Source organism: Gopherus evgoodei, chromosome 6 (genome assembly GCF_007399415.2).
Source record: "Gopherus evgoodei ecotype Sinaloan lineage chromosome 6, rGopEvg1_v1.p, whole genome shotgun sequence".
Taxonomy (NCBI): domain Eukaryota; kingdom Metazoa; phylum Chordata; order Testudines; family Testudinidae; genus Gopherus; species Gopherus evgoodei.
Window position 1 is genome coordinate 84,681,082 of NC_044327.1, and position 13,851 is coordinate 84,694,932.

Sequence of the window (13,851 nt, forward strand, 5' to 3'; positions counted from 1 at the left end):
AGGGGATGGATCACTTGATGATTACCTGTTCTGTTCATTCCCTCTGGGGCACCTGTCATTGGCCACTGTTGGAAGACAGGATACTGGGCTAGATGGACCCTTGAGCTGACCCAGTATGGCCATTCTTATGTTCTTAGACTATAATTAAGATCCATCATATTTTTGCTACTATGTAAGCACGCTGTTAGAGGGTTTGCTGGGAAAGGGGAAAATACTTGTACATGTGGCGATTTGTATCCAGAAATTAGATGGTTTGAGGAGGAAACAATTAAAGAGATTAATCTTATGACAAAATGCTGGCTTCCTAGAGATCCCCTGCCCTGCTTACTTAATGCTCCAGGAAAGGATCTAAATTTTCAACAGAACGACAAATGAATTTCTTTATTGCTGCACATTATTGGAAAAATGTGAGTTTTCCTCCTATGGATTTGTAGTTTAGTAAAATATGGACTGTCCTTGTAATGGAAAGCCTTTTGCCCCAAATACATACACAAGAGAAGTGCCAAAAAGAGGATAGGTATTTAGATATTTTATCCTTTTTAGTGTACGTAAAGGAGAAGAGGTGTTCAGCCAGCAAGCCAGAATTTTTAGCTAGGTTCTTTGACTAGTCACCTGATCCTGAATAAGCAATGTACAATGTAGCATGTTAACCTTTTTTTTTTTGAAACTTTGCCTAAATAAAAAGTTTTTTTAAAAAATCCAAATGTTCTATTCACTCTGATGAAACTCCATTTTGAGATCTTATATCCATGCCTTGAAAGTCTAGATGCTTGACTTTGTATCATCTGGACTGAGACTGAGCAGAAAGGAAAAGAAATACCAGCTGCATATAGTTTATATGCAGTTCATCGGGTAGCAAAGGCTAAAGCTATGCCACCCTGTTCTGGACTTTTATTTGCTTCACAGATCCAAAAGGGTAGGAGAATTCAGAAAAAGCTTCATTCTGAAGCAACAGAGAATAGAAGTAAGTGAAGTGGAGTTCAGCATCCATTTCCTCTGAGGTGTATATAGTGTGATGTGATGCTATAAGAGTTGTTTGACCAAAAACAAACAAACAAACAAACAACGACCCCCCCCCAAAAAAATCGTGCCATAATGTACTGATGGTAACAAATATGAAGGAAGAGAATCTCTATAGCACTGCAAAACTATGACTTGGTGAGGCCTGTTCAAAGATGGTTTATCAGCCTAAAAACTCAGTAATTCCTTCTCTTGTGGGTTAAAGTTGGATCCTCAACATCATTTAAATGCATTTTTGTGTGTAAATTCATTAATGTATGTTTTTAATAAGCAAGCAAAGCTCGTGGTAAGGAATAACGAAGAAAAGGATGTCGCTAAGTCTTAAAAATTAAAGGATATAACAATTCTCAAACTTCATAAAACACTGCAAATGAAATCCTCTTTTTTTACTGGTGCCTGTGCTGGTTTTTAACTGCTGGGGAAAAATTAACATTGCATCAGGTACAAGCTTCTCTTTCAGGCCCTTCACAATTTAGCCCTTTCCTGCTTGTCCACTCTGTTATCTCAGCACGTCATATACCGCTGCCTTCACTCTGCCAGCAATGCCAATCTTCTCCATCAATTAGTTCTGCCTCTTCAACAAGCACCTCCATGCTCCCACCCTTGCCACCTCATATGCTTAAGCCTTTAAGCGATATTGTAATACGTAATACATAAGATCTGCAACCCAAACACCGTATCCATGGCAACATGCAGTTGAACTTAGGACTCTATGACCCATGCAAAGGCAATTACTTTACTGTTTCTTTACTGTGTTTATGTATTAATGGTTTAGAATAGGAGGAATGACATCTGAGGTGGGCATTTCCTGGGATGGGTCCTCTGCAAAACCTTCAGCCAGTTATTAACTGCCAAGAGATGCTTGACCTACAGGTCATTACTGCTGAGGCAGACGGCAAAAGAAAAAACATCAACATTCACAGTGATAAGGGGCACTTACATTTACAACACCCACTGGTGGTGCTGTCAGTCTGTGACAATAAGAATCTGAGTGTGAGTTCAAAAAATTGTCAGATTATAAATATTTCAGCAGTAACACACCTGCTAAAGTGTATTTAGCACCAGGCAATGCTGTAAGTATAAACAGTCTGAGTGGCAATGAAGTTCAGTGAATAGGGAACTGGTCTGGATGTCACGATAGCTGGAATCCTTGCCTAGATTTATTATTGATTTGCTGTTCACCTTGGCAAGCTTTAACCTGTCTGTGCCTCACTTTCCTCTGATGTCCAGTAAGGATAATGATACTTGTCCTCTTTTGTAAGGAGCACTTTGAGCTCTCCAAATGAAAAGTGCTAGATGCTATTAATCTAACAGGAAAATGATCACTAATCCCATTCAAAGTGTCTCCAGTCTGCACTGATCTAATGATTTCCATCTCTCATTATCCAAAATTTGATCCATTGTTATTTAGTTTAAAGTTAGACAGAGAACATCTTAACTGCTTTGTAGTAAGACTCCTCAACCACAGCTTGGTATCTATGGTATGTCTACACAGAGATAAAAGTACTGTGGCCAGCCCGGGTCAGCTGATTTGGGCTCGCCTAGGTCAGGCTCTTGGGCTGAAAAATTACTGTGTAGATGTTTGGTCTGGAGCTGGAGCCTGAGCTCTGGGACCTGCAAGGTTGGAGTCAGCTAACTCCATGTCTTGGGTCTTTTATCCTCATGCTGACATACTCCATCAAGCCAATGTTTCCCTCCATACTTAGACTAGGGTGCAGTGGGTCAGCAGATGTTGACTTTTTAGTGGCAACCACTGCATATTGTATAAGAATGTAAGAATAGTCACACTGGGTCAGATCAATGGTCTGTCTAGCCCAGTAGCCTGTTTCTGCCGGTGGCCCATGCCAAGTGCTTTTGGCAGTTGGAGGTTAGGGGCACCCGCAGCATGGGGTTGTGTCCCTGACCATCTTGGGTAATAGCCATGGATGGCTCTGTCCTCCGTGAATTTATCTATATCTTTGGATCCCACTTATACTTTTGGCCTTCACAGCATCCCCTGGCAACCAGCTGACAGGCTGACTATGCATTGTGTGAAGGATCTTTTAATGTTTGTTTTAAACCTGCTGCCTGTTAATTTCATTGGGTGACCCCTGGTTCTTTGGTTATGTGAAGGGATAAATAACACTTCCTTATGCACTATCTATTCTCCACATTGTTTTATAATTCTAAAAACCTCTCATATCCCCCTTAATTTTCCCTTTTCTAGGCTGAACAGGCCCAGTCTTTTTAATCTCTCCTCCAATGGAAGCTGTTCCATGCCCCTAATCATTTTTGTTGCCCTTCTCTGCAGTTTTTCTAATTCTAATGTATCTTTCTGAGATGAGGCAATCAGAACTGTATTGGAGGTGTGGGCTGCTATGGGTTTATATAGTGGCATTAGGATATTTGCTGTCATATTATCCACTCCTTTCCTAACGCTTCCTAACACTGTTCGCTCTTTGGGAGTGTGATGTTTTCCGAGACCTACCCCCGATGACTCCACAATGCCACTGACAATCACGCAGCGCGCTTCCCTGGGGATCTGCTGAAGGCTCAGCCTTTTCCAGCCATGCCCCACCCCAGTCCCCATCCTTTGCATGGACAGCTGAGATGCACCTACCGCCTCCCTCCCCCCGGCTGCTCGGAGGCGGCTCAGGGCGGGCAGCCTGCGCCTGGGGTTGAAGTACTTTCCCGGGCAGTGGGGGGCGAAGGAGGAGGCGGCTGAGCTGAGAGCAAAGCGCAGGGCACCGGCTGCCCTTTGAGTCTCAGCACCGCGGGAGCAGCTCGCCCGGAGCACGGGACAGGACGGTCCCTGTGCGAGCGGCGCCGGGAAGAGGAGGAGGAAGCCGGGCTCTGCCGGCGCTGTCTGCCTGCGGCGGGAAGCCCGGGAGGGAGCAGCCGCCCCGCCGGAGCCATGGAGCCTGCCGAGGGGCAGAGCAGCGGCCAGGTGCTCATGTGCCAGCCCATCTACCCCGCGCACGCCGCGCACCGCGGGGAGCTCAGCGCCGGCCAGCTCCTCAAGCGGATCGACACCACCGCCTGCCTGGCAGGTCAGGGGCCGGCGTACCGCGCGCTCAGCCCTCTAGCGGCCCGCCAGCAGCCAGCTCCCGGCGGGGGAGGCGCTGAGCCGGACACCGGGCTGAACAGGGGCGGCAGGGGGGAAACTGAGGCACGAGACCTTCCCAAGGCAAATCGAGGGAGCAGCAGGCAAGGGACCCAGGAGTCCTGACTTCTAGCGCCTGCCTCTTCTAACCACTCGCGCGCGGTCCCGCCAGCCCAGCGAGACTCATCAGAGATGCGGACTCCAGTGTCTGCTGGGCTTGGCCCTGCCTGGGAGCTGAGAGCCCCGCTAAGGGCGTGGCCTGCCGGGGGCTCTTGTTAAACCAGCAACAGGAGCCAGCTTGGCTTCCTGGGAGCCCGTTGTCCAGCCAGGCTGCAGCCTCCTCCCCCTCCCAGAGGTAGTGGCTCGGGCTGGAGAGCGTTGTTGTTGCCGTGAGGGAAGGAGCCCATCCTTTGGATTCGTTAGCCACTTATCCTTGGAGTTGCTGTGCTGGGAGCTAGTTCATCCTCTTCAATATCTTGCCTCTGGTAGTGGGTGGCTTACACTTGATGGTTCAGAAGGTGTGTGTGGCAGTGGGGATATGTTGCATTAGGCCAGTTATACACAGCTATATTAGTGGAAGGGACAGAGACAGTTCCTAAATTTACAATCAAGTGAATATTTTTGGACCTGGCTCATGAGCACTGAGAGCCATTGTTAACTATATGAACTCGATATTTCAGCTGCAAAAGTTCTGGTTGTTCATATACATATCTAATTCTTTTAAAATTCGTGCCAAACTCTTCATCTCAGCGATTCCCTGGAGCCATATATTCCACAAGTGAATTGTAATTTGCGTGGAAAAAAATATTTCTTCTGACCAATTTTTTAAATTGTAGCCTCTTAATTTCACAATGTCTCACTGTTTCTTGTATTATGGGAAAGGAGCAGAATGAAAATTGCTCGATTAAACCTTAGAATGAGAAGTGGAATAGAGGTTTAGATCATATCAGGTTTTCCCATCAGTCCATTTGATAGTGTTTTGTCCTCTTCACATTTGAAAGTCCCAAGCACTGGGCTTCTACCACTTACTGTAGAATGCTATTTCACACAGTAAAGAGCTCATTATAGATACTATGTTTACAGGTATTTTTGTTTTCTTTTAATTGTGTGATATCAGTTTACTGCCCTTGTACATAATTTGCTAAATCCTGGTGGATATGTTCCAGATCCGCCAATTCTCTCTTTTTCAAGGGTGGCTCCAGCCAACATATGAAACCCTCTCTTGCCCTCCCTCTTTAATAGGCAATCTTGTGCACCTTGTGACTGAAGTGGCAATGTAATGCCAGAAAGGCTTACAAGAAATGTCAACCCACTACAGACTACTGAAAGAGGTCCTGTAGGAAGATTCACTCATGTCAGCAGTTAGGAGTGGATTATTATTCAACTAAAATAACCCCTACGGATTTCATTACCCCTTAAAATTAAACTGTTTGATGTCATAGAGCAGTAACAAGAGACGGAAAATCATGGGATCAAAAGAAAGGAAAGTAACAACTTGGGGAAAAGGACATATAGGGGAAGGAGAGGAGGATTACAACGTGATGAACAGGTACAGAGTCAATGATGTGGGGGGAAACCAGTACAAATTACTGGGGCTCAGTGGTCCAGAAGGGGGCCGAGGGCCCGGCTTGCCCAGCTTAGTCAGCCCTGTTTAGCCAGTCTGCCCTTGCGAGGGAATGGAAGCAAATTTTTTTTTTTCACCAGGGCCCGAGCCCACTCTGGGTAGCCCTGAGTCGGTAGAGGATTCTGGAAAAGGTGAAGAGAAGACAGCAACAGTAGAGAGAAAATGATGAAGGAAATAGACAAGAGAAAAAATGGGAAGAAAGGAGACAAAAGCACTAGTGGAGTACAGTCAAAACTGAGAGACAGAGAAAACCCATTTGCCGGGAACTCTGCCTACATATAATATAAGTACTGCCTTTAGAAATGCCATAGATAGGTTAGAATTGTCAAGAGTATTACAGAAAAATGAAGTCGTCCAATTTAAGTAGAAAAAGGGGATTAACAAGTGGAAAGATATGAGACAGAATGAAAACTGAGATAAGAAGGTTCTGTTTCTGTCTTTACAATTTTAAATGCATTGATTTCCATTTGGAATAGAGTTGCCCATAATCAAACTACAGTATACAGAATATGTATGTATATACAATATACCCATGCATGTTTGCAGTTTGAAAACTTAGCTAAATTGATAATGCTACATTTAAAATCTTAAGCAAATTCAACTCTTCGCCATCTCTGCTGTCCATGAACTTCATTTACAGGTTGTACTGTATATATTAGCAAATAGTCCATAATAAGCGTTGAGGAGATTAGCAGATATCTTATGTCTGAACAGCATCTCCATATACTGTAGTATTACCACTGTGTAGATATTTGCAACAATTAGTGATTTAACAGCTTTATATAATCTACTATTCATATATAGAAAGATGTGAGGGTGCTGGAGAATTTGTCCTGCATAGTACTCTGAAGGTATGCAGCTCTAGGTCTGCAACTGTTTGCTATTCATAAACATGCTTTTTATTTCTTCTAAGAAAAATAGTCATTCGGAGCTATGTATTCTACCCTTAAACCTGGTGTATCAAGTACTACTTATTTTAACAGGCAAAAGCCTAATCTAAGAAGGGCTGTTAGATTAACTTCCTACTTTGAATTGTCAGGGCCTCAACTGATATAATTTATCATATGATATGTTAATTTACATCAGATGAGGATTTGCCCCTATATTAACTTTTCTCCCCTCTTTGTTGTCCCTATTAGTGACTCTTACTGGAATACTGTTCATTAATATCAGAGAAGTAATCCTAACACACACACAATTTATTAATTTATATAATGGAGATAGATTTCACGTTCTAATGCTGTAAGAGCAAAGGAGTTGTTTTCCTTCTCAAACTAGCCTTCCTCATTAATGTTAATATTATTATTTTTGATTTTACAAACCAGAAGTTCACAGACAAATCTGTTATTATTTAAATATCAAACAAAACTCACACAAATGAAAACAACAAACAGTTGTGAGAATAAAGTAAGGAAGAACAAATGTTAAAAGTATAAGGTCACATGATTACATAGGTTTATCATGTACTTGTCTTGATATTACCATGAGCTATAGCTGTATACCAACATACACTTTTTTGAGGGAGGGAATCGGTAGGTTGGAGCAGGGGTGATAGGAGAATGATGTCCTTCAAGCAGTAATATACAACGAACCTAGTTCTTGAATCCTGACCCAGACAAAAATCACAAGCATTTAGGATTAAATTCATCCCTGCACAGAGGACTCACTAAGCCAATAACACTTGGTTTAAGTAATGCATAGGGACCTGTGCAGGCCCTCTGAGTGACAGTGAATTTCAATGGAATTTTTGCCACTGCAGATTTGGTTTCTTAAAATCAAAAAGAAAACTCAAGACTGTGACATATCTGCACCCACACGGTCATAGCAGCTAGTGCATGGGTAGAGCTTTATTTATCTTCAGGAGAAAAGCAAGTGGAGCTTATTTTAATTGATTGCTGCTTGAAGAATTGCTTTAAAGGGGAAAAAGTGCCTGAGGGGCACCAGGATGTTAAGCCAAACAAGAAGGAAAAACAGCTTAAATAAAAATGTGATTTAAATCCCTTAAGTTGTCCTTTTTCCAATACCAGGGCCACCTTCCTCCAGCTGCTTTTTGCTGCTTCTGGCAGCTCTAAATGGCTATAAAGCCGGTAGATCCTACCACCTGAAAATTCCCTCTTGAGTGATATAGCACGTCCATAGGGGAATCCTTCAGTGATAAAGTGCTTCCACGGTGACTCCTATACAACCACCTCTTACAGTCCCTTGGCATAGGGAGCATGGGCTTGGGTGCTGCTATGCAGCAGTGTATCTAGTGTAGTAACTTTTGCATCTTCTCTTTCTATCTTTGAAGCTGAAAAACATGCTGGTGTATCCTGTGTGACAGCGTCAGTGGATGACATACAATTTGAAGAGACTGCCAGGTAGAACCCGGTATAGTAATTATCAAGCCTTATCAGTTTAGAGTCCTCTTTTTCTTTTCTATTTAACAGAGATTAACCAAGGCATATAAAATCTGAGATAGTGGTTCAATGATTTCCCTACAGGCACAGAGTTCATACTAGAAATTTGCCAACCGTGCTTGGGCTTAACTTGCCCATTTGCTGGAAGGCAAAGATCAATTTCACAAAGTCTAAAATAAACTGTAGTTACTTTTGACCCTATAAACTAGAAAACAGGTCAGAAACTTAAGGCCCAAAGACCTTTGCCCCTGGTTAAAATGAATACTACGAGCCATTGTTTATTCCTTTTTGAATGAGGAATACATTCAATTATAGTCGCTGTGTGAATTTTTGATAGGTGCAAACTCTCTTTCAATTTCTTTCTTTTCTTTTCATATGTTCCTCAGCTAGTTACAAAAATTATCCATGTAGCAGAAAGGCATAAAAGAGGAATTTTATATTTGCAAGCTATGTTTAGTGAATCCACAGGATAGTGCAAGGCTTAAAAAATCTTTCACTTCTGCTTTAACTGTTTCTTAGCCAGGGAACTAAGATTTCTTAAGCCTAAACCCTTGCACTGTAAGTGCCAACTGTTTGCAGTTGATATTAACGATGGGAAACATCCATTAACTCTTCGATTGTTTATTTTTTTAAAAGGCATTGTTCTTGTTCTGATTCACTCCCATTTTAAAAAAAGATAGAAAGCAAATTTGCTACTGCATTATAAGAGTCTGGCCCACTGCACCACTAGTGCACTGAGCCGGGACAAAAATATACTTTTGGATGTAGCTAGGTTAAAAAAAAAAAGATTAACCCTTGGAACGCTGACATCTTGTAAGTGCTGAGTTGTGATAGTGAATTCTTAGAAAGCAGGATATATGGAATGGGCCCTGTTTTCAGAGCTGTATAATAATAATAATGACTGTTGCTTGTATTTGAGTATGACTATAACTAGAAATCAGTTTTCACATGTAGGATTCAGGAGATGTGCCAGGCCAAGTTGGTGTATACATTCCCTCCTACTGTTGGCCAAGGTGGCATGATAATATTCTGTTACTCGTTCTGTTCCCTTTGTAGTGGAGTGCCAAGCTCACCTGTCATGGGCCATATCCTCCCATGTCGTTAAGTCCAGCCTGGCAGACTGTATGTGCCACTTGATGCAATCCTTGTAGCGAAGTTTGCAATTATCACAATTGTACATACAGCTGGGTAATTGTCAGCAAGATTGCAGAAGTGGTGTAATTGCAGTAACTATTGGCAATTGTACATTCAGAATAAGCACACATTTGTACACTCATAGTGCTGAATATCGGGCCTTCTAAACCCACATTCACCTAAGGACAGGATTAAGATTGATAAGAGATGTGCATAAACATTGCCACATGGAAGAGACCTAAGAGGTCCTTGACTTCCCGCACAAAGCCAGTCTCAAGAGTCCTCTTCCCAACTACAGACTTTTCCATTTTGCCTTCTAATGGAAAGACTTCTCTGGAAAGTTGTGATCAAAAGGTTCTACTGACGAACTAAGCGTCACATTTTTCTCTCAGGTACAGGGATGCCACCCTCATGGACTTCAATGGAATTTTCACTCTTGTAACTGAGAGCAGAATTAGACCCTAAATATTTTAACTGTGTTTCAGCCATAGAGCACCTTTAACATCCTGAGTGGAGTAGTGCTTACCATGTGAGGTGCTGAACATGTATAATTAAGAAGATTGAGTTAAACTTCTCATATAATTAATAACTATCCCCTTTAACCTTGATTATAGTGTATAGTGTTTCCTGCTTTAATGTTTCATTCACTTACATTAGCCTACCAAATCTTTTGGGAAGAGGTATATATTCTGTGACTACTTCTGCAACTTAAACTGTATACTGGGAAAGTTAGTTTTATGCCAAGAGAAAGAATGAATTCCTGCTCTTTGTCTTTTTACACTGTGTGAGTTCATAGTAATAGCATGAGCACTCTCTGATTTAAAATAATCAGATTTAAATTCTTTTATTGACCATGTATCTCCACCAAAAGCTCTCAGTCTGGTACATTTAAAAATGTTTCAGTCAATGAAAATGCAGTGTTCTATGATCAGTGTTCTTGAATATCCATTCAAATGCCCAGGGCCATCCGAAGGAGAGGCAGCTTCTTGGAGACCCATTGTTTCAGAGGCCCTCTGTCTGAGGCAAGCTTTGTAACTCATATATCATATATCCCATTCTGAAAGTGGGACCATCATATATCATATATCCGATTCTGAGAGTGGGACCAAAGGAGAAGGCAATTCATTTCTTCTTTCCCCACCTTTCTAACAACCTTTTATATTGCAAAATCTGCCTGATAGACACCCCACAAATCAGATCACTAGAAATGCTGTGACCTCCGATGTCTGGACAGGAAATTTAAGAAATCTACCTGGAAAGCATATTAAAAAAACTAACATAGTGAGGATGATTTCACTGCTTCTAAAAATGTCATGGAATTAGCCTGTGATATCATTTCAGAAATTGGCCTCTAAAATGACTGAACACTAGTCTTTCCGCCATTTTGGGAAAGGGAAGGGCAACCAACTTGAACCTCTTCATTTTAGCTGGATGAGAGAGAACCAGAAAATCAGAAGCAATCAGGAGGCAAGCCTGCATTGGCCTGTGCTGTACAGTAGGAGAAGCAGAGGAGTTTTGTGCAGGACACCCAAATTCAGTTTATGCAAATTTCTGCCTGGGACACACACACCTGACCAGTCCTTTGGTTTCTCCAGGGTTGTGCCAGAGTGCATAAGTAGGAGAGGAAGGTGTGACATGAATGAGATTGGGAGTGGTTCTGGAAAAACCTGCTTTGCGCCCATCCTGGTTCCCAAATTCTAGTACTCAGTGGCTATTTTGACCCACATAAATTCTGCCTAGTTGCAGGACTCAGAGTGATTGTAGAGCCATACTTCAGTCAACTGCTGAGAAGCAGTATAGAGAGCAGGACTAGCACCTACTCAAGGTCTTATATTTGCCTTCCACACAGACACAATTTCCTCAGTTTTTTTGCCAGTGAAGAATTTGGCCCTTTCTGATGTCCCAAAAGATCCTCAGATTAGAATATAAATATTATGAAATCAGCAAAATAGTTTGAAATTATGTTTATAATAGAGAGAAATTTCACTGAGGGGAAAAATAGAGTTATCATTTAGAAATAGAATTTCTTGTCAGTTTCCTGGATGAAGCATCCTTTTATGGTCTCTTAAGCAAAAGCTTTTCAGACTTTAAAGGCACACTGTCAAGATAAAAATCATAGTTTTAAAAAGTCTCCTTATTGGTATTATTAGAAACAGACCAAAGTAGTCAACAATGTTCTTAACATTCACAATATTTAGTTGTCATAAGGGTACTCATGAATTTCTGATTTCTTCCTTCAATCATGTGAAGTTTTGCTCTTATCCAAAATGGCTGCCATCTCTCATCACTGTCAGTAGCAATAAAGCAACAGGCAGCTCTTAGCAAGATGGCTATTGTCTTCCTTAGGCCTTTGCAGATGAAAGTGATGCTGTCCCCAGCAAAGATGGCCACCATCTTCATTGTTTCTAGAGCTGGCTGAGAATTTTCCATTAGAATGATTTTCCAAAAGACTAGAAGTGAGATGATTAATTTAAGAAGAGCCTTAGTTTAACCTAAACAAATTTGCTCCCTTTACCATTTCTTCCAACTTTAATTAATAAACACACTGGGCCAGATCCTTCTGTAGTGTAAATGCATCTAGCTCCATTGACTTCAATGGAATTAGGTTGATTTACTAAAGCTGAGGATTGGCCCACTGTAGCATGTTTATGCACCATTGCATACTTTGGGCTAGATCCTCAGATGATGTAAATCAGCATAGCACCATTGAAGTCAATGGAACTATGCCAGTTTACATTCACTGAGGATCTAACAAAGTGAAAAGACAGTATTTGCTATTTAAGGTTCTCTGTTGGAATATCACCCACAGAGTAGGCATGCTGCAGCCCTGGCCCTGTCCACAATTTGGAGAGTGCATTCCCAGGGCATCACAGAACAGAACCTGCTTTGGGTTTGTTTGTGGGGAAGAAAGTGAATTTTGCCCTATCAGCCTATGCATAGCTTGAGAAATGAGATACCAGTACCCACCTGTGCAATTGTGCATATATGTACACTCACTGATTTAACAAACCTCACAAGCATATGTGCCTGCATACTTAAAAATGGAATCCAGTCTAAAGTTTCTGACTGGACTTGAGATTGGTGTATAATGGCATAACAGTGCATGTAGGTATATCTCTAATATAAAGGTACCCTCTTATTAACTCTATACAATTTTCTGAATAACTCCAGTTTGGTTCAGCAGCTTCTTTATTGAAGTTTCCAGTAAAGTTTGATTTGAGAAGAACTTCTACAATTAAATACTTGTTGTTGTTGCGCATAATATACTGGCCTTGTGCATTATCAGTAAAAAGTGCATTGGCATGTAATATTGCTTACCATTGGTGGTATTCCCTTACGTTACATAGATGGATCACTGAAATGACAAATGTTTATACAGCCTGACCCAAAGCCCATTGGAGTCAATGGAAGCACCCCTGTTGACTTCAGTGGGTTTTGGATCACAGTGCAGTTCATGTAATAATTGTGCAACTTAATGAGAGGACACTTGTCTTAACAGAGTTGGACAAATTATCATCATCAAAGCAAAGGTAAACCGAGCATTCACTACTAGCATGGAAGTAAGTGATATTAATTTCTCATTTTTATAATTATTTCTTTAACAAATTGCTGCACAGAGAGGCTGGAGGAGAAAGATAATGGAACAAGATTCTACCACTGTAGCTTTATTATTGTTAATTTCAGAAGGGGCTTAATGAAGACTCTTAAATAATGTGCATCATCCTCATATGAAACAACTGCACCTAAATTATTTTTATATTTCTGTAGCACATTGCTGTCCTATGAGTGAGCTATGCCAGACTAACATAAGGTCCCCTGAAGAAGTTACATTCTAAAAGCATTAGCAAGCGTAATACAAAACAAAATACAAAGTGGGGTAGATAATCAATATTAGCCCACTCCAAGGCCCATTGACCTCAATAGGCTTTGGATCAGGGTCCATGGCTGGAAAGGCTCACAGAATAGGTGGATTTCTTAATGTTTTTTGAAATACGTGATACAAAGATCCTTATCTCAGATGTGTAAATGCCACTTATTGCTTGTGCTGTAAAAGACATGGCAATGCATTGCTCAGTCACTTACCTGAAATCAGAACTGAACCTCAAGTAGTCTTTTCTCCTCTCTGTGCCCCTACGCTATTTCCATTAGCTTTAATGGGAGTGATGTGAATGCATCAATGGGAGAATGTATTTCAAAGTGTTCTAAAAATCCTAAAGACCAAAGACTTGAAGCATGTCATGTCTGTTTCAGATGAACTAGTAAAGTATTTCACTAGTCATTCGCTTCACATTGTGTTTTATAGACTTGTACAGATTTTTGCTGATGCAAGTCCTACTGCTTCTAAAGATTCAAGCAGAGTACTGAAATGGCACATAAGTAAATGGAAGTAATAGTTCATAGAGCCAAATGTAAATCTCTGTACTATTTTTAGAGGAGCTGCTAAGCCTCCATTTACAGATATGTTGCCATGGTTTTAAATATTCATGAAGTGTATTGGTGATACTAGGGCCATAGTGAAAAGTCTGTGCACTCTGCTCCTTTAAGATGTAAGCTCAAGACAACGTTTAATTCTGCAAGTGTTGTGACTTGAT

General features: G+C 41.3%; 1 protein-coding gene across 1 annotated transcript in view; it reads left to right on the top strand.

Annotated features, from left to right (window-relative positions):
* Positions 1–3,913: 3,913 nt before the first annotated feature.
* ACOT12 (acyl-CoA thioesterase 12) overlaps positions 3,914–13,851 on the top strand; it is a 39,493-nt gene continuing 29,555 nt past the window's right edge. The window contains exons 1-3 of the mRNA XM_030567901.1: positions 3,914–4,049; positions 8,017–8,086; positions 12,759–12,819. Of these exons, the coding sequence (XP_030423761.1) occupies positions 3,914–4,049; positions 8,017–8,086; positions 12,759–12,819 (267 nt within the window). The remainder of the gene's footprint in view (positions 4,050–8,016; positions 8,087–12,758; positions 12,820–13,851) is intronic.